General features: G+C 43.3%; 1 protein-coding gene across 2 annotated transcripts; it reads right to left on the bottom strand.

Moving 5' to 3' along the window:
- On the bottom strand, window positions 1–27,753 carry chd4b (chromodomain helicase DNA binding protein 4b). Of its 2 annotated transcripts, none has more exons than XM_086311428.1 (40): window positions 27,503–27,753; window positions 26,973–27,195; window positions 26,382–26,506; window positions 24,906–25,160; window positions 24,682–24,797; window positions 24,460–24,559; window positions 24,159–24,369; window positions 23,944–24,065; window positions 23,686–23,809; window positions 23,354–23,526; window positions 22,584–22,829; window positions 22,208–22,411; window positions 21,896–22,107; window positions 19,447–19,578; window positions 19,104–19,203; window positions 18,795–18,986; window positions 18,225–18,425; window positions 17,692–17,829; window positions 17,404–17,525; window positions 17,121–17,294; window positions 16,046–16,187; window positions 15,711–15,960; window positions 15,491–15,615; window positions 15,306–15,398; window positions 15,069–15,210; window positions 13,751–13,920; window positions 13,397–13,586; window positions 10,180–10,266; window positions 9,211–9,302; window positions 8,938–9,071; window positions 8,428–8,572; window positions 8,162–8,318; window positions 7,553–7,638; window positions 7,223–7,463; window positions 4,729–4,776; window positions 4,329–4,499; window positions 4,128–4,236; window positions 3,127–3,259; window positions 2,829–3,024; window positions 1–1,254 (listed from the first exon to the last, which is right to left on the bottom strand). In XM_086311428.1, the coding sequence occupies exons 2-40, from the start codon at window positions 27,034–27,036 to the stop codon at window positions 1,052–1,054; spliced, it is 5,925 nt and encodes a 1,974-aa protein (XP_086167554.1). In that variant the 5' UTR covers window positions 27,037–27,195; window positions 27,503–27,753; the 3' UTR covers window positions 1–1,051. The 2 variants fall into 2 exon arrangements, with proteins under 2 accessions (XP_086167554.1, XP_086167555.1); XM_086311429.1 differs by having other exon boundaries at window positions 13,409–13,586.
- Window positions 27,754–27,982: the final 229 nt, after the last annotated feature.

Genomic DNA, 27,982 nt, shown 5'->3' with positions numbered 1-27,982 from the left:
AACTGTTGAGTTTTTTTTTTTTATTGTAGTCCATAAAAACAAACAGCAATGATAAAAACAACAGGGTGGTAACCATAATAATAATATTCAATAATGGAAAACAACATAACAATAGACAGTAAGAAATTAAATTAATTTAAGATTGCCATCAACCTCAACACCATCCCATGTACCTAAAAAGCTGGGGAGCTATTGCGAGTTTGTATTACAGGAGACTTCCCATGAAGCAAATCTGTGGTGCAGTTAGGAATGTCAAGGTGCTGTTTGGGTTTGTGAGCACAAAGAGTTGATCCCCGACTGGGTCACCAGTTGGACCAGGCAAGAGTTTGAGAAGGACGGAAGAAGAGGTAACAGATCTGACTGACTGATACAAAAGTGACAGGAACACCCTCTCAGTGTCGAGGCATTCTGCAGTAGAGATGCACGCCACTATGCCCTGTTTAACACACACATGCATACAAGAAAACACACACACCTTCACTCTGCACACACATACAGATGAGGACAGAGTTAAATGACTTCTAAAAAAAACATACAAACAAAAAGTTCACAATTTCCTAAAGGTGAAAACAAGCACAATAAAATCCCTTGAAGTCTGGAATAATCCAAAAGTTACCACAAAGCACCAGTATACTCCAAACATGCTGCTTTCCCTCCGGTCTAAGCTTCTTCTGCTTCATTATACATATAGTTACACACACATGTTAGATCCTGCTGGAAGGACAGGTCAGTTCAGTGTTCAGGACAGAGGGGTTCAATCTGATTCCCAGTGGAGAAGAAAGACATCTGTATCTAGTCTGCCGCAAAGAAAGAGAACTGATTCTTACATTCGCTTCCGCCCTACATCTACAGTCCCAGTCTTTTCAAAATAAAGTCCAGCAGCACAGCTGATGCTCTTCTGAGTCCGGAGATGGGTTGTGGGTGCAGAGGAAGAAAGTACTAACCTGACTGTGCTGTACATGGTGGCTGAGGGGGAAGAATTCTGCTACATGGCGGTGAGGTGTGTGCGACTGGCCTCGTTTGGGGAGTGTGAAATGTGCGATGGGATTGGTCAGCGCGGCACCTGCATCTGCTGTGCGGTCTGTGATTGGTTCTGAGCGGTGACCTCGGGGCCCCGGCTGGCCAATCGGCTGAGGATATTCCTCTCGGACATTTGTAGCCGCACGGCCACGGGGGGTATCCTGGCGATGGTAGCTGGGAGACGGGTGACGTCGGCCTTCATGTCGCTCAGCAGTTCCTCGAGCTGTTTGAGAACTAGAAATGCAGCACAGAAATCGGCATAACAGGGGTGAGCAGCCAAATTTTGGTTTTTGGTTAAAATTAACAGTGTGGCATCCCAAAAAGCAGCAGAGGACAGAAAACAGTAAGGATGGGTTTGTAAAACTTTAACAGGAATCTTCCTGTTAAAAGGGAGTTTTTCCTTCCCACTCTCACCAAAGTGCTTGATCATAGGGGGTCGTATGATTGTTGGGTTTTTCTCCGTATGTATTATTTTAGGGTCTACCTTACAATATAAAGCGCCTTGAGGAGACTACTGTTGTGAATTGGCGCTGTATAAATAAAATGGAATTGAACTGAATTAAATATGGAGCACAAGAGTTACACAGTATCTCTCCTTCAGTACCATTTGTAACATTTCACCAACACTCATAAAATAATGACAAATATAAACCTTACACATTTCCCAGATTGAGCTCTGTGTGAAATCAAGCTTGGAGGCAAAAGTGTCTCATCTCGTTCCAGGCCCATTACAGATGCATTGAATCCATAGTTGTGAGTTTAAAAGGCTCTTTTTCCTGAATTTGAGACAGTTTACCTCTAGACACCTTTAAACAGTGTTAATGGACAGTGCTAATTTTTGTTTATGGCGGAAATGTCTGTTTATGTAAAGTGAAACAGAATACTGGTGATGAGTTAAAATATGATGGAATATAATGGAGTTTTTGGACAAATATTTACTAAAGATTGAAATGCATTACCTACACAGCCCTTTTCTCATTCAGAAAACGTACTGTGGTAACTGAAGTAACTGAAGCAGAACTTTTAAAGCATTGAAGAATATCCAATATGTCTGCCTTCAAAAATTTCCAATGCTCACTCCTTTGTTTTTAAACAACGTGTGTAGCTGAAGTTGTCTACTGTCAAACAACTCAAAACACCATGACCCTGACATGTAAAGGCAATTATTCTCATCGTTGTGCTGCAGTTTTTCAAAATAACATAGTCAGAGAATTGAAAAATATAGAAAAGGCATTTCAGAAAAGAGCATCAAAAGCAAAACACAAGAAAAAAAACATTACTTTCACCATTTCATCACCACTGGATTGTGAAAAAAAATAAATTCTTCATCATTCATTCACTATTCGAATGATCTTTAAACATTACTGTTTTCACTAAACTCACATGCTTTATCAGCTCCACAAGGTCTTTTTTTTAATAAATATAAAATATGTCACATTATTGTTTCATGCCATTTAATAAAAGTAGTCTTAGTGTTAAACAGCCCCTGGCCCAACGCCGGCACAGAGGGAGAAAACTACTGCTGCTATAACTGAGACACTTTTCATTAGAAGGATAATTACTGTGAGTTCACTGTTGTCTAGGCAGCTGCAATTACGCATGTCATTATGTGCATATACTGTCATTTTGGTGAAGAAGCACCTGCAAGCAGCTGACTCTGCAGTTACTTGGTAAAAGGAAACCATGTGCAGAATAATGTCCCTTGACAGTCCCACTGTTTTAATCACGAGACTTCTCAGTGTTGCAGATATAGATTTTAAGTCAGTGAGAACTTTCGCTTTACTTTTCTGATTTGTAACGTGTCTCACCTTTATGCAGCACTGCATTGGCAGGCTTGTTTCCAGACATTGACTCTTTGCTGAGATGCTGGTGGGACTCGGCGAGACACTCCACCTCACTGAAACGTGTGTTTAGGGCCATGGAGGGGTGAGCCGGGTCCTCTGTCATGTTCAGGTAGGCCGCCCTGCGCAGCTGCTCTTCGATCACGAGCGCCTGCTCGAGTAACTGTACAGGAAACGCAGGTGGACCAGACGTGCTCAGTGAGATATGACACGCAGACAAACATTCACACAGAGAACTCAAAGGATAACCGTGTACTCGTTTCACCTTGAACCTGCGGGCCAGAAACTTGTTCTTGATCTCTAGGAAGTTGCCTCTGCTCATCTCCCCTTTGAAGGGCTCATTGAGGATGGCAAACCTCACGTCGTTCTGCACATCCTGCCACCGAGCGTAGCCGTGTCTGAGAGACGCCAAAGTCAAGAATAACAACACAGGTGTGTCTGGATGGTCAATGCCATTTAGAACAGGGTAACAATTTGGGTGGAAAGACTTTAAACATGCATCACTGTCCTTCATTCAATTAATAGCAGAGCTATTTCCAGAAGATGAACGCCTCAAATCACACACTGGTTTCTGGACATCACCATGTAAGCTTTTTTTTGTTTTTTTTGTTTTTTTTAGACATAAGTGACTATAGTTGGACAATCCAGTGAAAGAAATCTATGCTAACTGTATGATCAAATAGAATAGTAGCACAGGTAAGTCATTTTATTTGTCAGATAATTTAACTAAAATGCTCCAAAAGGCATTAACAGCACAAACATGGAGAAGTCCAGTTCAGTTAAAGTTAGCTATCAGCTACAGAGTCTACACCGGCACACTTGTCATTTTAAGCAACTAAGCTCCTACATTTAAACCAAAAGAAAGCATTATGTGTTTCTGTAGCAGGCTGCAACTATGTAGCTCTAAAGACACTGACCAATTTTTGGCACTTGTGTATTGATTTTTCAGCTCTAGAGGCTGCTACTGGTCGAAACCACTCAAACCACTTCATAGAATTGATATCGAGATAAATCCAGGCACATCTTAATGGATCAATATTAGCTAAATCCTCTCTTTATTCAATTCTGTGGTCAGCCTGAAACGGCCTGCTGCTTAATGACAGCTGTGCTCTAATGTGATCAGTTCACTTAATATGAGTGTGAAATTTACAGTCTGTAAATGTGAAATGATATTTGGTCACCCTGTTTATAAACCTGCAACAACTTTATGCACCTATGAAGACTGAAGAACAGTGTGTTAAAGATATTGTCCGTCTGAAAGGATACTGTATGATGCCAGCAAGCAGCCAGTAGTCATGGCGGCGGTGCCAAATCTCAAAGGTCTTCTTGGTGACGGTAGCTGCTCTCTCCTCATTCTGCCACAGAGAGTGAAGCTCTGGAAAGCAAGACAGGAAGGTCAAAACAGGCAGAAACGAAACAGAAGAAAAGAGAAGAGAAAGAAGTGTGAACGGCTGCATGTGTGTCCACCTGTGAATCCTCCGTCAGCGATGTTGAACATGAACCTCTGCTTGGTGGCTTTCTTCTTCTCTTCACTGACATTAACCACAGGTGCAGCTGTTCCTCCGTCTTTGGCGTTCTCTCCATTCTGCAGTTTGCCAGACTCGTCTGGTTTCACACTGTCCTTCTCCTCTTTTTGTTCTAAAAAAGAAAAAAATTCAAATTAAACATCTTAAAGCTGTGTGAACAAAATCCATGTGTAATAAAGGGCCCAGAATTCATCAGCTGAGGAGTTGAAATCTTGTATAGTATACATTTTAATGCGCAGCTCAAGCTTAAAAGGTCAAAAATAGCAGAGAAGGTTTGTTCCAGTGCTGTCATCTGTGCTTCAAATGTAAGACAGAGTGTAGGTGTTTGACTCAGAGCTAACCTTTTTTCTCCTCTGCAGCTTCCATTTTCTCATCTTTGCCTTCGTCAGCTAAAAGAAGAGAAATAAAGTTAAAGACTGAGAAGGTGAGAAAGAAACCAGAGAATACTGTACGTGGTTTAAGACAAGATAAGATGATATAAGATGGGGAAATTCACGTTATTACAGCTGCAAAACCAAGAGAGCAGGAAAAGTTAGATTCAGCATTACCTTTAACAATATATGTGTGTATATGGTTGTACCCACATATACATACGTAGGTATATATATATATATATATATATATATACACACACACACACACACACACACACACACACACACACACACACACACACCCAGCACGCCCCTGCGGGCGGTTTATCCTTCAAGCTCGGGTCCTCTACCAGAGGCCTGGGAGCTTGAGGGTCCTGCGCAGTATCTTAGCTGTTCCCAGGACTGCGCTCTTCTGGACAGAGATCTCCGATGTTATTCCTGGGATCTGCTGGAGCCACTCGCCTAGCTTGGCAGTCACCGCACCTAGTGCTCCGATTACCACGGGGACCACCGTTACTTTCACCCTCCACATCCTCTCGAGCTCTTCTCTGAGCCCTTGGTATTTCTCCAGCTTCTCGTGTTCCTTCTTCCTGATATTGCTGTCATTCGGAACCGCTACATCGATCACTACGGCCGTCTGCTTCTGTTTGTCTACCACCACTATGTCCGGTTGGTTAGCCACCACCATTTTGTCCGTCTGTATCTGGAAGTCCCACAGGATCTTAGCTCGGTCATTCTCCACCACCCTTGGGGGCATCTCCCATTTTGACCTCGGGACTTCCAGGTTATACTCGGCACAGATGTTCCTGTACACTATGCCGGCCACTTGGTTATGGCGTTCCATGTATGCCTTGCCTGCTAGCATCTTGCACCCTGCTGTTATGTGCTGGATTGTCTCTGGGGCATCTTTACACAGCCTGCACCTGGGGTCTTGCCTGGTGTGATAGACCCCAGCCTCTATGGATCTTGTACTCAGAGCTTGTTCTTGTGCTGCCATGATTAGTGCCTCTGTGCTGTCTTTCAGTCCAGCTTTGTCCAGCCACTGGTAGGATTTCTGGATATCAGCCACCTCCTCTATCTGCCGGTGGTACATACCGTGCAGGGGCCTGTCCTTCCATGATGGTTCCTCGTCTCCCTCCTCTTTCTTGGGTTTCTGCTGCCTGAGGTATTCACTGAGCACTCGGTCAGAAGGGACTGCTCTCACAGCTAGAGATTGACGAGGATATATATATATACACATATATATATACACACACACACACACACACACACACACACACACACACACACACACACACACACACACACATCTTTCAGCAGCAAAATGGGATCTTGCGTGGTGTAGTCGTTGAACGTTGATATCAGGACAGAGAGTAAAGAAAGCATTGTGCAGTTTCATTGTAACTATTGCAGATTACGATATAATAGAACCAGTGTGTGCATATATGTATACACATGTGTATTTTTAAATGTGGTCTGCTGCTGTTCTTCACTGTCGAAGGAACAACCTCCTAAATCTCCCCTTCATACTTTGTAGGTGTGGCCAGCCTGTCACTGACGGAGCTGCTCAGTGCTTTCAGGGTGGTCTGCATGGGGTGGGAGGTGATCTCTAACAGGGACGACAGCTTAGCCACACCATTCTCCTGTGGCTCACTACCTCCACTGCTTTAAGAGGACATCACAGAACAGAGCTGGGGGTCTCGATCTGCTTGTTCAGTTTCTTTTTGTTACCAGCAGAGATACTGCTGCCCCAGCCCAATGCCATCAGTGTCATAAAAGGTCTTAAGGAGCTCCCCCTGCACTTCCAAAGACCTACGTATCTGCAGCAGACACATCCTGCTCTTTCCTTTTAATGGCATTTATGCTGTTAGTACATTCCCATTATTGATCATATGAACATCACCATCCATGTTTTCTATCAAGAGACGGTCACATGGAGAAGTAAGGTGGGATTTTTCCCTTTGCCCCATAACAGTGCACATTCTGCTCGGCTTATTTTTTATTGAAGTTCTTCATTAAGGCAATTTTTATGTTTCAGATTCACCTGACATCTAAGTGTAGTCTGTATACACCCATGAACATGTGAACATTCTGGATGTCCAATTTTTATTTTACCTTTATTTATACAGGTAAATCTCACGAGGTCTCATTTTCAAGAGCAACCTGTTTAATAGTAAACAACAAGGTACTGAGACAAAATGTCAATTCTGCAAAACATGGATCAAATCTTTTTCATTTTGTAACGTTATTTAAGTGGAGTGAGACTATGAAACTGACAATGGACCACAACTGAGACGAAGCTTAAAAGTGACCTCCAATGGTCCTGTACTGTCCCTTTAAATGTGAGTAAGCAGGACTTTCAAGAGAAAACCAGAATAAAAATGGATATTTTGCAGACTAAAAGGCCTTAAAAGCTTTTTGTACTGTTAAAAACAGATGTTACAATCATCGTGTGCCTCACCTCTAGACCTGCCCTCCACTAAATCAGTCTTGCTCTCTGAACCTTCACCCTTGATGTCGGCAGAAGCGTCCTTCTCCACAGACTTCTCCTCTTTCTCTTTGCTCAGGTCTTCAGCTTCTTTCTCTTTCCCTTCAACTCCATCTGTCTCCTTCTCTCTGTCCTCCTTCTCTGCAGCAGAGTCTGCTTCCTCTTTCTTGTCCAGAACGGGGGATTTTTCAGACTCATCTGGGATTTCAATAATCTAGGCAAGAGATGGACAAAATAAAAGGAGATATATCTTCAAACTGTGCAATAGCTGAAGTGAAAGCAGAAGTTGAGAGCAGAATTTACCTCTGGATCATCTGCCTTCTTAGCAGCTTTGCCATCCTCTCCCTCCTTCTTCGTGTCTTCCTTGTCCTCTGACTTAGACAAATCCTCTGAAAACAGAAAGCACATGATATTACAGATATGGGGGGAGTGCTTTAATCTGTTATGTATACAACTAATTAGGATTCCTATTTAACATTTAATCTTAACAAGTGTGTGTTTCTTGGCCTATAACTTATTCATTGTAGTCTTTCCAAATGCATCCACAAGAGGGAGCAAATCTGGAAAATCTCTGGGGGTCAAAACAAACCTGATTGAATAATTACTTCTGAGGGCAAAACACGAAAATATCTCTTACACATCAAACAGTTATTTCAGGGTTAGTTGAGTCTTAAACATAGAATTCACATTACATCTGGTTCAAAACGAAGGTGAAGTATGTGGTGATGAGGTTACAGCTCAGAGGAAATGACAATGTGTTTCATCGTCACGAGTGTCCCCTTCTTACAACATGTAGTCAGAGTGTCAGAAACGGAGTCTAATTATAATGCATGCATCGTGTACTGAGTCTAAAAAAATGTTAACATTTGTTTAAAAAGCTCAGTAGTGAGTGCAAATAGTGTGTGTGTTTACCCGGCACAGGAGTGTTGGGCTGTGTGTCTGCAGGAGTCCCTGTGGAAGGAGTCTTTGGGTCTTCTCCTGCAGCCAAAGCTGCGGCTCTTTTGTTTTCCTCCAACTCGGCCATCCAGGGCATCGACCACTGACCATTCACATGTTCAAACTCCTGCACCTGTTAAACAACATGTGACTCAATGATTAAGAGTTTGGATAATTTAGACCACATTCTCAAGCAGGGCGACACTATTTTTACCATTTCTACTGGAGCTGTTGAACCGTACCTTTTTCCGTATGAGTGACATCACACCGATGCGAGTGAGCACGTGCTGTCTTGACAGACCCTCCCGAGGGACGCCGTCAGCAAACGTCTCGGCTCCGTCGGCCCCCGGCTCACAAAGGTGACGCATGAACAGAGACACATAGGCCCTGCAAAGAAAGCATGACATACTGAATAAATTTGAGCCAGGTGTATTTTATATTGCAGAGAGACAACATGCTAATTAAGCTGAATGTAACTATCCTGCTAGTATTTAGTACTAAGAGACTTCACGTTCTAATGGCTCAGTTACCAGTTTTAACAATAATTACTTTAGACAGTTGGCCAATTTATAAAACTGTCATTAACGGAACAGCTTAAACCTTTAACTGTGTAGACAAGTTTACAAATTTGAGCAGATGATTGATACTAAAAATTAGGTTCATAACAAAAAAAAAAAAAAAAGCACTTTACCTTGATATTAGACTGCACCCATAACAGTAGGAAAATTATAAAAAACACCCATCAGACTCACTTGAATTCTTTCTCTGACTTTCCTCGTAGGTCTCTGACCAGCCACTGGTTAGTAAAGGCATCTTGGGGAGGCATCCCATAACGCATCACTGCATTTAAGAAAGCCTTCCTCTGCCGTGCGTTGAATCCCAGCACCTGACAGGTAAGAGGTCAAAATGTAAAAGAAAAGCTTAATAGAAAGACAACAGAAAGATGTGACTCCTCCACCACTGTGCAGTTAATTTTTTTCCCTTGCACATTCACTCTTGTCTCGTGGAAGGAACCAAAAACTCACCTCGATGTTCCCACCAACCCTGGCCAACAGTGGGGGTAGAGGCTTGTCCCGGTCGTTCCTCAGCCCTTTGCGGTTTGGCCTGCGGGCATTGGCTATGAGCAAAGAAGCACGGTTAGTTAGTCTGTCTGAAGGCCTGAAAGTCAGCGCCAACTCCACCGAAGCCATGAGGACGAAAAGTTGAACAGTAAATTTTGCATGATGCATGATCGTGTGTGCACTTATCATCCTAAACTTTCCACTTACGGCTCATTGGCTCACTCTGATCCTGCTGAAGCTGGCCCTCTCTCCACACTTTACAATAAACGTTTCTTGAAGCGCAACGCTTTCAGAAAATTTACTACTGAAAGCAATCTGGCAGTACACATCATTTAATAAAACTCCAGTTACAGTAAGAAAAATACAACTGGTATATAAATGCACACCTTATAGCACCTTTTAATTGGAAAATAAATTTTTTACAACATGTTTATTAACGGATACAAATTTAATAAATAAAAGTGAACAGTTATATAAACAATTAACATAAACACAAACAATTTAATCTGCAAAGCAGATTAAAGGACTGGGAAACCATTGATCTTAATTTTCTTTCCCTGTTTCCTTCTCTTATGCTTTTTCCTTTCCTTTTTCTTTCTGCCTTGCTTTGCCTCTCTACGCTCAACGCAGATGATGCAGTCACATTTCCTTTTTCGGCAGTTGTTGTTGAGGTTGTCGAGGAGGATATCATAGCTCTCGTCTGAATCTGAATAAACATCTGCGGGGGTGTTGGAAGGATGTTAGTGAATTATGTATCTCAGATGTGGAAAGACTTCTTATCATCGGTTAATAATCTGAACAGGAACCTCCGCCTCCATGTCAGCTTGTTATGATCAATAACTTCACTCAACTCCATCTTTATGACTAATGCCAAACTCCTCAGAGCACAGACGTCCCAGTGTGAAAGATCTCCAACGGTTGTAACCAACTTACCTTCAGTCCGTTCATCAAAGTCCTCATCGCCCTCCTCTGAGGCCACCGAGTAATCAGACTGGTTATCAGACTGATCCTCCTGCCAGTCTAAAGAGACCACAGAGAAATGATGAGATGAGCGAGGAGAAAATACCAAAAAGGACAAAACTCTTCCCCACCAGGTCTGAATCTAACTGATCAACAACGAGATAAAAGTACACATACGAGTACACAATAAAAGTAACTCCTTTCAGAGGTTTAATCACAGGTTAGTAAGAGTTCAACCAGTAGGGGGAGTTACCGTGTTAAAACTGCATTTGAACTACTAGATTACTGCCACTGATTAGCTTTGACTGCTGCAATAAACAAAAAGAAAAGATCCTTCACTGATGTTGTTAATGTTTACACAGCTATATGCAAGTGAAAAGCCTACTGTGGCTCTAACAGCTTTGGTTTTTGGTTTATTTGGGGGCTGAGACAGGAAAAAAAACAGATCATTAAAACAAAACTAGTTCAACTGCTTCTGTGTTTTGCAGTTTGAGGTTTGTTTCTTCAGAATTGTCACTCTCCCAAAATAAGGTCTTAAAATGTGAAGCAGAAGGGTTCGGGAGAGGACTGTAGCTTTGGTGATTTTATCAACAAATCCTAATACACGTTCATGTTATTGCTTTTCCTGGACCTCCAAAATCTACATGAATAGTATGGACTTTTTTTATATATATAATTAATATTAAAACTTAACATATTTGAACAGAACCTTGTTGAAAGCAGAGGTGTGGACTCGAGTCACATGACTTGGACTCGAGTCAGACTCGAGTCATTAATTTTATGACTTTAGACTTGACTTGAAAAAATGTTCTAAGACTTGTGACTTGACTTGGACTTTTACACCAGTGACTTGGGACTTGAATTGGACTTGAACCGGTTTACTTGAAAAGACTTGATATTTTACCCCAAATATAAAATTTAACATGCATATTATATAGAGATTGAAAATGTGACGTCATTCACGGGTAGAACTGCAAAGGATTCTGGGAACTCGTGGCAAGCGGTACTAGCGCACGCAGGCTTTCAATTAAAATCAGTTACACAGCGATAAAAAGAAACACAAAAATGGCAAGAAGCTGTTGTATTATTAACTGCAATAGCCGGTCGCATGACAGCCACGGGAAGCCGACGGGTAAAGAGATCGGTTGTTATCGGATTACGTCGTTGAAGAGAAATTGTTCGAGCCATGTTTCCGAAGTAACAAAGACGCGACTGGATTGCAGCCATTCAAAGACCAAATATAACGTCCCAGAACACTCCAGCTCACATGTTAGTCTGCTCCAAGCATTTACACGAAGGTCAGTGTTTTTTAGTAGTTAATACGTCATTTTCATAACATAATTGGTGATATAGGTTACAAGCAAGTCTGGCGCTGAACAGAAATTGTCGCGCTATGCTCCTTTATTTATTGTGCATAAATAGTGAATTGTCCTGACACAATATTGCGTTTCACTTCTGTTATTATGGTACATTGACAAAAACATATACTTTTATTCACAGGATAAAACAGGTTTTTGTATCACTAATTGCCCAGTACGATTACAGCATACAGTATTATTGTCACTGCTACATTTCTGTGATGCTACCAGAAATTATTTCCACTGCTAATTAATTACCGTTGAGCTCAAAGGTCCTATTAATAAACGGTTAATGAATGTGTATTTATGACGACAATTTGTGAGACTGGTAAACTTATGATACGTACGATGGTCTTTCGTTCTACACGGTGCATTTCAAGGTCCTGCACCCATCCGTCGGTAAACTGTACCTGGGCTTGTTGCAGTGACCGGAAGATGGTCTAATATTTACATTTAGCATAACTGCAACATTCTTTTTTTCCTTTTTAAAGACTCGAAAGGACTTGAAATTCAAAGTTTCAGACTTGTGACTTGACTCGGACTTTTACACCAGTGACTTGAGACTCGACTCTGACTTGCCTGACATTACTTGAGACTTGACTTGAGACTTGAGGATAAAGACTTGAGACTTACTTGAGACTTGCAAAACAATGACTTGGTCCCACCTCTGGTTGAAAGCTGCACTTATTACAATTGCCATGGCTTGTTGTTTCCAGCTAATAATGTCCCTGTCTGTCATATATGATCTCTGACAATGGAGTTCACTGAATGGAATAATGTTTGAGAGCAAATAAGCACTGAATGAATGGAATACAGGCAACTGATAATTGATTTCCTCCTCTTATTAATGTTTGCATGTTTTTCTGCAAGTTTCAAGATGTAAAACTATAACATCAAGATTTTGCAGACCTGAGTCATGTGCATGATCTCCCCTTCCCCCTCTATGTCTACACTGCGTTTACACTCAGAAAAAAAGAAAAGAGGTCAGTTCAAAACCAGTGGAGGCCTGTTTTTCCCCACACAGGAAATTAATGATAAAGGTTGCAGAAAAAAGTTGACCCTATGAGCAGAATCTCCCTTCGATAGACTGCACTCCATCTCTCTTCTTATGAGAGCTGGGACAGGCTCCAGTCCAACTCCCAGGACCCTGCGGTTAAATTGGTTGGATGGATGAGGAGAATAAAAAGCAAACAGTCCGTGACAGATGCATTTTCTCATGTCTGTGCAATCAGACATCATACAGACTACACTCAGGAGCTGGCAGGTTAATCTCCACTTAATGGGCGATCACACACAGCTCAGCTGAGTGACGTCTAAGAAATGTTTATCAGCACATGAGTGAAAATGGCTGTTGTGTTGTTTGCTGTGCCCTATCGCACGCTCTGCCTGTGCATCCAGCCCAATCTGCTGCTGCCCCCTACTGTTTTAATGCTAAACCAACGGCTGTACTGCAATAATATTCCCTTTGTGCCATTTTCTAGTCCGAGCAAATTACATCTAGAAAAGGGGCCTTAACTACCTACAATGTGAGTCCGTCTATCCGCCTATTTTGTGTGAACGTATCTCCTAAAGGAAGGCGACACATTTCTGGCTTAGTGAGAGGCCTTATCCTTCTGAAAAAATCGATTTTAAACTGGTCTAAACATTTAAAAATAACATCAACTACCACATTTCTACACCCGAGCACAAACTAAAACAAAACTTCATGCCATAATCTCACTGTCGCTGCTACTATATTACCACCACATCAACACCACACAAACACAAATCCACCACTGGTACTGCACTCCACACACGCACAAGAAGAGGTTGCATTATATATTGTTCTGTACCCTGTCTTATACCTCGGTCCTCCTGGGAGCCATCATTGTAGTTGACTGGCTTTCGAGTTCTTTTGCCTTTGCCCAAATTGCGGGCGAGATCCTCCTGCTGTTGCTCGTAGTGGTGCCGAAGCAGCTTCTCCCAGTAGTCTGGATCAACACTTTCCTCCTGCTTGATCACCTCCCTTTCCACCTCCTCCTCCTTTAAAACATTTTTTTTTAATACAGTGCACATAAAGACTGTTTGTTCGTGCGTTGACTTGGAGTTTGACTACTAAAGATGCTCTAAAAATGACAAAAAACTAAAGCCCGATAGGTAAAGTGATATGCTCATATACGCACATTGTAGCCATGCTAATACTGTACCTCATCATCTTCATCTTTCACCACATACTGTGCCACTTTGAACGAGCTGAGGTATTCGTTCATGCTCTGGAGCTCAGTGTCGTCTGTGGCATCCTGGTTCCTGTCAAGCAAACGGTCAATTGCCTGATCATCGTAGTGGATCACACTGCTGTCATCCTCCTTGTTGTCCCCTGAAAGTAGAATAAGTGGAAAAAGAAGGAAGGATAGGAGGAAGAGAAATTTGAATTTAATGCTCAAAACATCTCTGGCATCCCAGTGGAGAAGTCATAATTCCACCTCTTTCTCTTTGCTTTTACACACAATGCAACTAGTGATGCGCAGAACCAGTCGACTGGATAATTAACCAATAAAACTTTGCTGCTTTCACTACTCTGCACCAGGGATAGTTGTTTAAACTAGTCATTCATATTTTTTTGTATAAGCCAATCAACCCCACTCCCCACCCCCATCTCTGACAGGAAGTTTTAAACAAGTACTGTGGAAAATAACAGATAAGAGACCTGCAAACCAGCAAAGTTCTGCACTATCTTGATCTAGAAAATGAAACAGCTGTGAGCTGAAGAGTAAACTGACATATAACCACTCAACTGGAGCAATGCATAAACCACATTCTGCAGTGTGGACGCTATGGCCTAATTTAGATTTCTGTGGTGAATCTCTGTAGATTCTATGACTTAACCTACGCAAGTGGCCAATATTGATGCTGGTATATATGCTTGTGTGTGGAGTATTATGTGACAGTTACCTGTGGTCATGTCTCGGCTTCTTATATGCGGTGCCAGCCGGCAGAACTAAATAAAATGCTGTGACTTTTTCCCCTCCTCAGTCCTTGCTCTGTGTTGTGTCTGGTTTTTTTTCAAGGGCAAACATATTTAACTTTTTCCACTTCTTTGCACATTCCCATTACGTCTAATCGGATAGTTTCAGCAATCCTCCAGGAATTTGCTGACATTTGTTAGTCCTTTTATCGATCCTATGATTATTATTCCTATTGAGGGGCTCATTGTTATTCTCTCACTGATCAATTTCAAAGCTGCAGTGAAAACATAGCTGTAGATGCACAGGAGTACTGAACAGGTACATCACATCAGGTGACTCTGTAGGCTTTCAGATGGCTTTGCAGATACAACATAACTATAGGATAGATTAACCAGACATACAGAGAAAGAGGCTCCCAGTGCTAAAATTAATATCAGCCCCACTCACCAAACTAAGTGGACTGTGTGTGTGTGTGTGTGTGTGTGTGTGTGTGTGTGTGTGTGTGTGTGTGTGTGTGTGTGCGTGCGCGCCATCTGTCAGAGGCTCAACACTGACTCACCATCTCCAATTTCATCTTTAAACAGTTCTTCAGTTCCAAACTTGAGGATGTCATCAAGCTCCTGCTTGGACATGGAGCCCATCTTAGATCCGAGGCCGGGTCGCACCACCAGGTGGGTGAGCATCATCTTCTTCTTTGCCACCTGGTGGAAGCAAGAAGGTGGAGGTCAAGCTACCAGTCAATATGTGATCATTGCAATTCAACACATTTGCTAAAGTGGTGTTAATTTTCACAGACCTGTGTTATCCTCTCCTCCACAGACGCTTTGGTAACAAAGCGATAAATCATCACTTTCCTGTTCTGGCCAATACGATGAGCTCTGCTGAAGGCCTGTGAAGCACACATGAAACACAGCATAATCACCCCTCAAAATAAACGCTCACACTGGCGCAGATGTGAGGTTAGTCATGTGGTTTGCATACCTGGATGTCATTGTGGGGATTCCAGTCGGAGTCATAGATAATAACAGTATCAGCAGAAGCGAGGTTAATGCCCAAACCACCAGCTCTGGTAGAGAGGAGGAAGGCAAACTGCTGAGCACCAGGAGCTGTTGGAAAGAGGAGCAAAATTAAAATTGGAAAAACAGACATGAACTCTGCTGTCCTGAGAGGCAAAACTGACAAATAGCTAAACACGCCTCACCATTAAAGCGATCAATGGCCTCCTGTCTCAAGTTGCCAGTGACTCCTCCATCAATCCTCTCATATTTGTAACCCTCGTTCTCCAGGAAGTCCTCTAGCAAGTCGAGCATTTTAGTCATCTGGGAGAAAACCAAAACCCTGTGGCCTCCTTCTTTCAGCCGTCTCATCATCTTCTGGAGCAGCATCAGTTTCCCTGAAGACTTGGTCAGGGCAGTGCCTTCATACATGCCATTTGGAAGTTTTGGCGCTTCCTGAAATTAAGGAAGTGATGTCTTAAACAAGTTTAAAAGAAACACGAAAAAACTAAATTAAACTAAATGTATAAAAAAAACATACATTGGCAGCTGCTGGAAAGAGGTAGGGGTGGTTACAGCACTTTTTGAGGTCCATCACAACATTGAGCAGAGATACTTGATTTCCTCCTCCACGAGTGTTCAGGGCCTCAAAGTTACGTGTTAAAATGAACTTGTAGTATTTCCTGAAGTACAAAAAGAGAAGTAAAAGAAGCGTGAAAAAATAGACTGCAAAGATAAAACAAAGGAAAACATGAGCAGGATTAAAGCTTCAAGGGTGACATGTTATGCTCATGTTGCTGCAAATGGTTCTATATGAAGTTTGTATTATTCACAGTTGAAAATAATATTCATCTATCTTATACTGGGCATTGCTGCAAGCCCTCATTTTAACCTCTACATGAAACAAACAGTTTAAGCTTCCCTCCGAACCACCTTCTGACTGACTGCCGCTTGCAAACAGAAGACAGTTATGAATGTCGAGTTGAGCTTAGTGCCTAAGAGGAGACCATCTTATGATGTGTTCAAATCAAAAACCAAGCCTGTTGCACAATTCCATACAAGGTTTTATGCAAAGACTATGGATTGTTTCCACATTGCAAAGAATACATGTGACTGTCAATCTAATTGCAGCTATCAGTAGTATTTATTACATTTACTCCTTCTCCTCCAACTCATAGCAAATATTTGTGGGTTTCCAAAACCATCAGACAGAATCTGTGACCAGCACAAGGGGAAACTTTGCTTTGTCTTTTCTTTGACCACAACATTAGGAATATCCCCTTTCACTGTCGACAGCAGAAAAACTGTCTGAGCTGTTTGAAGTCTGAGCTTCAGGCTCACAGGTATAACTCTGCCATACTCTGGGCACATTATTTGAAACTATGGCATGTTTAATTCAATTAATTTTAATTTTATTTATATACTGCCAAATTAACAACTGTCACCTCAAGGTGCTTTATATTGTAAGGTAAAGACCCTACAACAATACAGAGAAAACTCCAACAATCAATGAGCCTTTATGAGCAAGCACTTGGCGACAGTGGGAAAGAAAAACTTCCTTTTTTCATTTTTCCAAACATATATTTGCAGCTACTACAAAGTTCTTTATTGCTTACTTTTGCATGGAGCTCAGCTCCACTCGAACAATGAGCTCGGTCTTTGAGGGCATGTGTTTAAATACATCAGCCTTCAGCCTCCTGAGCATGTGTGGTCCCAGCATGTCATGGAGCTTCTTGATCTGGTCCTCTTTTGCGATGTCCGCAAACTCTTCCAGAAACCCTTCGAGATTACTGCATGAAAAAAAAAATTAAAAAGCCACATGAATCACAGTGGATGTCATCACTGTATCTGCAGTACAGCTACATCTGCTGTAGCCCTGCGCTGTGTGCAGGTACTGACTTGAATCTCTCTGGGGTTAAAAAGTTCAGCAAATGGAAGAGCTCCTCCAGGTTGTTCTGAAGTGGAGTGCCTGTAAGCAGCAGCTTGTGTTGCAGCGGGTAGTTGTTCAACACTCTGAAGAACTGAGAGAAAGACAGAAAACATACAGTACAAACCTGGGCACTGGAGCCAAGAAAATTACACCACTAAACTGTTATGTCCAGCATTGTGTGTCCAGTGATGAAGGGTCACCAACATACTTTGGTTTTTGTAAAAGAAAAAGAAAAGAAAAAAAGCCTTTGTTGTTACCTTGGACTGGTTGTTCTTCAGTCTGTGTGCCTCATCTACAACCAGACATGCCCATTCAATGGAGCCCAGCACAGCCTGGTCAATGGTGATCAATTCATAGGATGTCAGCAGAACATGGAACTTGACTGGTGAGTCTTTCTGTAATATGCAGAAAAAAGTGCTTTTTAGTTAAGCTGCAAAACTGGGAAATAAGTGGAAACGATTACAAATATTACAGCTGCAAGTGCTGCAACTAAAGCTGGCTCTGACTGGCTGATCCCAGAATGCCTACAATGCCCACAATGCCTTCCGAATCATGTGACAACCCCCTTGGCTTTTGTACTTGCACTTCGCTGTTCCACTTGAACAATGTATTGTTGTTGCAGTTAGCAATTAACCTATCGTTCACTCAAAAGGCGTGATGGGTGCTTCGACTTACGAAAAGTTTCGACTTACGAAAGACCCTCGGGAACGAATTAATTTCATAAGTTGGGGTTCCACTGTACTTCAAAGCCACTACACTCTGAAATAGCAGTTTGTTTTTTTTTACTTACCTTCATCTTGGACGCCTTTTTTCCTCCTCTGATGGCGTTTCCCTCAAAGGAGAACTCATTCTCTCTAATAACAGCCCTGCTGTCTTTATCCCCTATATAGGTGACCACATACATGTCAGGAGCCCACATCTCAAACTCCCTCTCCCAGTTAATGATGGTGGACAGAGGAGCGCTGACAAGGAAGGGGCCTTTGGAGTGACCCTGTACCAATGGAGAACAGAGTTAGAATACATTAACATGCAAAGATGATTCATAATTTAATATCAGATAAATTACACAACTGCATTTGTCTTGCCCTGCCTTTAGGATCGAGCTCCTTACTTGGAATTCATCCCCTTTAATGGGCAGAGTTACTGTGTGTCACATGTCTGCAACCCCAACCACTAACACTGACTGACAGGGGAGGGCAGACTGGACAAAACAGCGTCAGTTAGCATATACAAGTCTTACTAAAGATAAAACAGTACAGCATTAGCCTTATAAATCAAATATTATCAGGTACTGTGTTGTACTTTTAACTGTTAAAACAAGCTTAATGCATTCATATTTATAAAATAAACAGCCCCTTACCTCCTTGTACAATGAGTAGAGGAAGACAGCTGTCTGAACGGTCTTGCCCAAACCCATCTCGTCAGCCAGGATTGTGTCAGTGGCTTGAGCCCAAGAAAACCTGAGCCAGTTCAAACCTTCCAGCTGGTAGGGATGCAGAGTTCCTCCTGTGCTGTCCAGATAGTCAGGCTGACGGTCAAACTTGATGGTGGGCTGGAAAGGAAAAAATAAAATTGCTGACCCGATCTGAGGAGCGAGCTTTTACACGGTCATCAATAATCCATCAGAATAAAGCAATTTAAGAAAAAGGTTGTATTTTGGTGCACGTACATCTACAACTGGATTAGCAGGCGGTCGCTCTGCCTTCTTCACTTTGACTGTCTTTTTCAGCTTCTTGCCAGGTCTGCCTTCCTCACCCATCATCAACTCTCTGATACACAGAGTAGGAAAAAAAAAAGGTAAGACTGACTAATTTATTCACTGTTTTTTAATGTAAACAGGAAAAAAAAGACATCAAACTGCCACAAATATCTCTATATGGCACCTAATTTACGTCCTAGAAAAGGAGTAGAATTAATTTTACAATTATTTGATCTTACCCTACTTTAAGATATCAACAGTCCTTGCACAACCTGAGCAAACAGCTTCTGACACTTAGTACACTACTGCATACCTGTGATTCCAGTAAGTCTGTTTGTAGGGGTCATACTCTGGAATGTCCATGTCTTCACTCTCCCAGGTGGACTGATCATATGGCAGATCTCTCCACTTGATCAGGTAATGCACATTATTCTTTTTATCAACACTATCAGGATAAAACAGACAGAAGATATTCTGTTGTGATAAAATGGTATACCTAAATGCTTCTGTTAAAGTGTTTCTTTTACAAGGTGACATTATAAGACACTGGCTTCAAGATACTTCAATATGTGGAATCGATCCCTCTCATTCACTCTTCCTCTTATATTTCCTCTTACTACTCCAAACTTGGATACTTTGTCACCCTAACCCTTTATTGACAAAATAACCACAAAGAAACAACCAAACACCTAGTGACAAACATTCAGCATTACTCCTGCACAAGCATAAGCAACTGTGCACTGTGAATCGACACTGTGCACTGTGTTGTCATTGTGGTTTGTTATCACAAGTAGACAAAGGCCGTACACAGCATGAGAAAAAACAAATGAGAAAGGCATTGTGTTCTACTCTGAGTCCATGTTATGCATGCACATACAGTGGGGCAAAAAAGTATTTAGTCAGCCACCGATTGTGCAAGTTCCCCCACTTAAAATGATGACAGAGGTCAGTAATTTGCACCAGAGGTACACTTCAACTGTGAGAGACAGAATGTGAAAAAAAAATCCATGAATCCACATGGTAGGATTTGTAAAGAATTTATTCGTAAATCAGGGTGGAAAATAAGTATTTGGTCAATAACAAAAATACAACTCAATACTTTGTAACATAACCTTTGTTGGCAATAACAGAGGTCAAACGTTTACTATAGGTCTTTACCAGGTTTGCACACACAGTAGCTGGTATTTTGGCCCATTCCTCCATGCAGATCTTCTCGAGAGCAGTGATGTTTTGGGGCTGTCGCCGAGCAACACGGACTTTCAACTCCCGCCACAGATTTTCTATGGGGTTGAGGTCTGCAGACTGGCTAGGCCACTCCAGGACTTTCAAATGCTTCTTACGGAGCCACTCCTTTGTTGCCCGGGCGGTGTGTTTTGGATCATTGTCATGTTGGAAGACCCAGCCTCGTTTCATCTTCAAAGTTCTCACTGATGGAAGGAGGTTTTGGCTCAAAATCTCACGATACATGGCCCCATTCATTCTGTCCTTAACACGGATCAGTCGTCCTGTCCCCTTGGCAGAAAAACAGCCCCATAGCATGATGTTTCCACCCCCATGCTTCACAGTAGGTATGGTGTTCTTGGGATGCAACTCAGTATTCTTCTTCCTCCAAACACGACGAGTTGAGTTTATACCAAAAAGTTCTACTTTGGTTTCATCTGACCACATGACATTCTCCCAATCCTCTGCTGTATCATCCATGTGCTCTCTGGCAAACTTCAGACGGGCCTGGACATGCACTGGCTTCAGCAGCGGAACACGTCTGGCACTGCGGGATTTGATTCCCTGCCGTTGTAGTGTGTTACTGATGGTGACCTTTGTTACTTTGGTCCCAGCTCTCTGCAGGTCATTCACCAGGTCCCCCCGTGTGGTTCTGGGATCTTTGCTCACCGTTCTCATGATCATTTTGACCCCACGGGATGAGATCTTGCGTGGAGCCCCAGATCGAGGGAGATTATCAGTGGTCTTGTATGTCTTCCATTTTCTGATGATTGCTCCCACAGTTGATTTTTTCACACCAAGCTGCTTGCCTATTGTAGATTCACTCTTCCCAGTCTGGTGCAGGTCTACAATACTTTTCCTGGTGTCCTTCGAAAGCTCTTTGGTCTTGGCCATGGCGGAGTTTGGAGTCTGACTGTTTGAGGCTGTGGACAGGTGTCTTTTATACAGATGATGAATTCAAACAGGTGCCATTCATACAGGTAACGAGTGGGGGACAGAAAAGCTTCTTACAGAAGATGTTACAGGTCTGTGAGAGCCAGAGATTTTCCTTGTTTGAGGTGACCAAATACTTATTTTCCACCCTAATTTACGAATAAATTCTTTACAAATCCTACCATGTGGATTCATGGATTTTTTTTTCACATTCTGTCTCTCACAGTTGAAGTGTACCTCTGGTGCAAATTACTGACCACTGTCATCATTTTAAGTGGGGGAACTTGCACAATCGGTGGCTGACTAAATACTTTTTTGCCCCACTGTATAGCACGAGAGCGGCTGTCGTCTTCACCTTATGTGCACAGTGATGCTGTATTTATAGAATAATGTTCATTAAACATTAATGTTTTACTTTGAACTGAACTCCTTCCTGACACTCCACACACACAAAGCATACAGAATACAAATGATATGCATGCATTAAAACAGCAATGCTAATTCAGTTTGAGGTCTCCACTCAGCAAACTGTATTTACTTTGTTAACTTACTTTTATTGTTTCTTGCTTCGAAACCTGCTTAGTGTTCTTGTTTCATTTGTATCCTACCTGTGGTTAAGGACGCGGTGGATCATCAGCCACTCCATCTTAACTCCATAGCGGCTAAACTCCTCCTCCATGTGGACAAAGAGTGGATCTTTGTTCTTCCTCTTCGTGCTTTTGTCATCGTCACCCTCGCCTCCAAAGTCAGCAGGCGGCGGTTCATCCATGTCAGTCTTCCTTTGGTAGTTGCGGAACATCACTTGGCAGTTCAGCTCCAACTGGGCGAGAGTAAACAAGGGGGTGTCATGTGCTGAGTATGTTACAAAAAGGAAAAAATAAAACCTCATTCTCATCTACAGGTGGATGCAATGGTAGTACCTGTAGCTCCTGCACCCAGGAGCAGTGCCAGTACGACATGTTGCACCACTTGACAAAGAACTCCCTCTCTCTACGGCCTGCCAGAGGTGGTGGGTCAGGAGCATCAGCAGGCAGATCAGCAGGCCGGGGTACGGGCATAGGGGCTGGTGCTTCTCCCCAGCGCCATGTTAAAACCTTCTGCACTTTTCCCTTCATCTGTGGACACTGTGAGAAAGTGTGGATGGCAGAGGAAATTGTTATCTAAAATGCTGCAGGGTAAACTTATGCACATCAAGAGAAAAGGCTCTTTATCTCCAGTGCAACTTGGAATTTGTAATCCACATGCATGCCCACGTGAGCACGCGCAGTCTCGTATGCACCAGTGCTCAGTGCTCACCTTGCAGCGGGGGCAGATCCATTCTCCATTGGGGATCTCGGGGAGAGGAGGGTTGAGGCAGTGGATGTGGTAGGAGGAGGGGCAGGTGTCACAGCAAAGCAGCTCTCCCCCGTCCTTACACACACGGCAGAACTCAATGTGGTGGTCGTCTTCCTCCTCCATCCCTTCATCCCTCCTGTCGTCATCGTCCTCACCTTCGGCCTCGGACAGATCATCCCTGGCTTCCCACTGGATTCCCTCCTTCTCCTGGTGGCAGAATTACAGACAGAAGGAGGAGGTGTGCACGCGGGGGAAGAGGAAGGGGGGTTGGGGGGTGAGGGCAGACAGGCAGGGAAGGTATGCGGAACGAAGTGAAAGAAAAAAAGGGAGGGGTGTGTGTATGCGTGGGGGGGATTGAAGAGCGCCGAGGGGTGGGGAGGGAGGGTGGTGTGCATTGCGTGCGTGTGGAGCAGTCAGAGGAAGGGAGGGAGGCAGGCAGGGGAGGGCCGAGAAGAGGAAATGGAGGATGGGTGAGATGTGTGGTGGGGAGCAGGAGAGGATTGACGGGAACATGAGCAAAATGGTTGTTGGGGTGGGGGGAGAAAGGGACAAAGAGAAATGGAGAACACTACAGTCAACCCTGCTGCCAGTGCAACTTCCACACAAAATATTTTAACATCCATGTTTCATGCAATTTTTGCCCTCCTGATTCAAACTTTGAAAATCAGGCGCATTTGCTCTAACAGTCTGCCGTGCACATCTCTCAGAGGATTCAGGGTTCCAGTACTCACACAGTGCGGGCAGCTCCACTTGCCCTCAGGTGCCTTCTCCATGTCAGGGTCCAGACAGACCATGTGATAAGCCCTCGGACAGGTGTCACACAAAATGATCTCTCCTCCCTGCTGACACACCTCACAGTAATCCTGGTGGTCTGTCTCATAGCCGTCACCATCTTCTGTCTCGACTGAGAAAAGACAGAAAAGTAGCAGGAAAAAATAGGTATCAGCCTTCACTTCAGCCTTGACTTTGCTCTTGTTAAACAAGCCACCTACATTACACACATTTCTTTTCTTCATGGAAATGCTGATATAATATCACACTTTTATTTCAGTATGTTTCCAACCTTTTTTCTTTTTCTTTGCACTTTTGGGCTTCTTCTTAGGACGACTGCTGCGGCTGGAGCCATCTGACACTGAGAAGCTCCCATCATCAAAGTCGCTGTCAACATCAGGTTCGTCCTCATCGCTCTAATGAAGTCAACAAGCGAAGGGAAAAGATTGATATGAGTACCTTGTTTCATTTCATCACATCATCAGTATTTGGATCCCAGTGATTAAATATGCAGAAATAAAGTCACTGTGTGCCAATTTTAATAACTCACAGAGGAGCGCTTCCTCTTGCTGTTGAGGCCTCCAAGTTTAATTTTGAGTGGAGCCACCTTCTTAGGTTTTGGTTTCGGTGGAGGCTTAGATGTGGGCTTCGACCTCCTACGAGCATTGGGACCTCAAGAGAAGAGAAGATATAAATTTATTTAAAACAGCCAAAATCTTAATTCTGTATACACTTCATAAAGTCATAAACTCTGTCCTATTTTACCTTTGCCCTCTTTGGTCTTGGCCTTGCGGAGAGGAGGTGCTGGGGCTGCTGGGGGTGCAGTAGGCGCTGGAGCAGCAGCAGGAGTTGAAACAGGTGGAGTCAATGTAGCAGGAGCGGTATCTGCCCCGCTCTCTGTCCCTGCCACCACCATGTTCTCCACAGCTGTCGCCACATTGGCAGCTGCCAGGGCTGCATTAGCAGTGGCACAACCCTGCGGGGACACAAAAGCACACAGTGAGAACCTCTGCTCTCTAGAAGTGTATAGTATAACAGAAGAACAAAAGGCCTCAATATTTAATACCTTCAGAGGGTTGTTTGTACTGAATTCACGCCACTTGGCCATCATTAAAGTCATCATCTTGGACACAGCAATTTTGGGGTTCTTAGCTGCAATTAATGGCCTAAAAACACAAAGTGGGCAAAACTTTTATACTGTTACATAAATATTTATGCACAAATCTGTAGTCACAGAGTAGATGCAGACTTTACTGTCAAAGCCTAATAATGATGAGGGTGTCTTCACCTGACAAACTGACTGAAGGCCTTGTAGTTGGTGAGGGAGCTGTAGTCTTCCTGAGTAAAGACGTGGTCAATGTCTTTCATACCCCAGGCTTCCAGCAGCTGGGTGGAGCTTTTCGGCTGAGGTGGGAGGAGAGAGTCGAAAAGGACAACGAGGAAGGTTAATGTCACACGTCAGCCCTGCAGTAAGTAAACAAAGTCTGCATGAGGGCCTGAATTAAACTCTACCTGGCAATCATCGTCATCGTCCTCATCATCTTCTGGCTCTGGTTCTTTACGTTTGCTCTTTGAGCTGGACGAGCCTCCTTTCTCTGCCGCCGCACCTCCCTTCTTCTTGTCTTTGGCGGAGCTGGACCGTTTCTTCTTTTTCCTCCCTGGTGCATAATCACTTCCTTCACTCTCTGACCGCATACCTCCCTCATCAGCATCCCTCTCTGCTGCCTCCACTCCAAGCAGGTGCTCTGGGGAGCTGACTGGCAACTCCTGTAAGATAAAGAACCACACTGCTGGGTTTTATGTATAACACAGAAATTAGACGCTAAAATTACATCTTTCTTTGTCTTGTTTCTTGTAAAGGTCCTGGCACTCTATTAGGCTTGGGGAATGAAAAGACACTGGGCTGTCATTCACAGCGCTGCTATGGTCAACATATGACTCATCACTAATTTCAGAAGAAGCAAAAACAGTCAGTTGCTTCATCTATTGTTCAGTTGACACAGAACGGGTCTTTTTATTTATTTTTCAGCAAAAATGCTAAATATTTCCTGATTTTAATATTTGTTTTCCCCGTTTTATGTGAGTGGTAATTAAATATATATTGTAGACAATGTGTTTTAAATGCACTGACCTGGCCTATGGAAAATTATACATTTGCTAGTAATTGGTTCATTATACATTAATTGATTTGACCTCTTCTTCGTTCAGCTGCTCTCTTTAAGGGCCACTACAGTGGATCACCTGCCTCCATCTCACCCTATCCCTCCCTATTACCCTCCTCTGTCACAACAAACCCTCCTTTACTGCATCCATGAATCTTCTCTGAGGTCTTACTCTTTTTCTCCTGCCTGCCATCTCCATCTTTAACATCCTTTTCCCAATACATTCACTATCCCTCCTCTACACTTATCCTAACCATTTCAGCCTTGCCTCTCTGACTCTGTCTCCACAACTGCTTAAATTTATAATAAAAGTGCTACACCCTTATTTCAGGGTATTTGGGTCTTGGTTTCCCATCTCATGAAATCACTGTTTGCAACACATCCACCTATAGTTAAGTTGATTTTGTTTAGATTTTTACTTGTTCAGCTCCTGTATGTTAATTAATTTTCCTATTAAAACTTAAATCCTTTCTTTGAGTGCCTTATTTAGCTATTTTGTTTTCCATATTGCATTTTACCAAGCGATTATACTTTACTACTTTATTTAAACCTAGGCTGCACTTTCCTATTGAATCTTGTCAACTTTTTCCAAATAAAATCGACACTATTTTGTATTAAATACACCCTACATCCATGCAGGTTTTTTCACAACTTCGCAGAAAGAATTACTTTTGGTTGTTTTATGCATGTGCAGTAAAATCAAGAGCAGAACAGCATCTGTTGTGCTGACAGAAATGTTTACAGAGACAAATCTGTCACAATCTTTAAAAAAATGAAAAGAAAAGAGGATTCCCTCAGTCACAGGCTTAAACTTTGTGCAACTCACCTCTCGGATCGGTCTCTGCCGCTTGCTGCTCCTATTCTCTCGGCTGCTCTTCTTGGCTTTCTTCTTCTTCTTGGACTTTGGTACCTCTTCTACGTCAGACACAGCATCCTCCGGCTCGTCCTCATCTGCCGGCGACACGCTTTCATTAGAGACACAGTGCATGCACACGCACACACACACACACACACACGGACAGGAGCACCACCGCTGCAGGCCGAAGGGAGAAAACAGGAGACCGCGCACTGGCACACGTCCGTGCACGCACGCAGACACACACAAGGCGAAAGCCACAAAAGCGCAGGTTGAAACTTGTCCGTTTTCTGTGTTTGAAACTTTGACAGCTCACGCCCACGCTCGCGGAGGGACCCGCGAAAGAAGAAGGGGGCCGAAGAGGAAAAGGAGAAACTCTAAACACTTGCTTGCCAAGTTAGCTAACTAATCTATCATGGCGAGTGACGGACGGCCCGGGCAGACTACTCACGGCTAGCTGAAGCTAACATTAGCATCGCGTTGAAGGCGAGCTCAAGTTACGGAGATGGACCTTCTTCTTCGGAGGCTAAAAAAAAATAAATAAATAACAGGCGAGCTTACCGTGAATTAGTGAGTGCTCGTCCGCGGTCCCAAAGTCTTCCCTCTCATCCTCGCTGCACGACATTTTCCCCTGCGTTTTAATTTTATTTCTTGCTGGTCGAATTAATCCCTCCTAAACCTTGCTCCTCGGTCGACGAGGGAGGAGGGAAAATGACGTGGGACTGGTGGAGAATGAACCGGGGGTGTCCAGGAAGGGAGGGGGTAGTGGTGGTGGTGGTGGGTGCTGGAGAGAAAAATATATATAATAATAATAGCAATAAATGGCATCGGAGGGTAGCTAAGCCTTGCCCGTTTCCTATTATTTACACAGCATCTAATTGTCCACCTGCCTGCTCAAACAAGTTGGATAACTTCATTATCTGTGACATTTATCGGCTGTTGATTTCCAGGTATATTTTTACAATGAACTTCAGCGTGGCATCCGTGGTCACTTCAAATGCACACCGTGAAATCGGACTGTTGAGTTAAAGCGTTGTATGAGAGCAAAGTTGAAGCATTACGAAGCCAATCTCCTAACATTAGAAACTTACAGTAGTGTGCTTGTAGTCCCGGCTCGAGGTGTGCTCTCCCCCCTCCCCTCTTCCTCTCTCTCTGTCGGTGCGAGAATTGCCACAAATCAGCCTGTTTGTGTGGCAAGGTTCATTCATTAAGCCCGACTAAACGGGTGATGAGGGAAATTCAAAAAACGAGCCGTCAACGACCCCAAAACACGCTGCTCCGTCCCCCTCTTCGCTCTCTCCCCAGCCCTTACAGGCAGCGCTTAGCTAACATCCTCACAAACACACAAAGGGGGCAGACATCCCATAATAATCTCCCCCCCCCTCCCACACTCACACAGGACTCTGCATAGTTACCTCGCAACGGACAGACCATAATACTCAAGCCTGTCCCCACCCCCCACCCCTCCACCACCACGCGCGCGCCCGCACGCACACTTCCACACGCACCATGCTCACTGCATGCACTCACACTCCTTCCCCTCTCCACTGGCAGTCCCAGCCCCCTTAGCA

This window comes from Aulonocara sp. 'chitande type north' Nkhata Bay, linkage group LG11 (genome assembly GCF_057382095.1).
Source record: "Aulonocara sp. 'chitande type north' Nkhata Bay isolate Kocher_YH1m ecotype deep benthic linkage group LG11, A_spYH_male_GT1.1, whole genome shotgun sequence".
Lineage (NCBI taxonomy): Eukaryota > Metazoa > Chordata > Actinopteri > Cichliformes > Cichlidae > Aulonocara > Aulonocara sp. 'chitande type north' Nkhata Bay.
The sequence above is the reverse complement of the archived record's forward strand: the minus strand, read 5'-3'. Positions and strand labels throughout refer to the sequence as shown.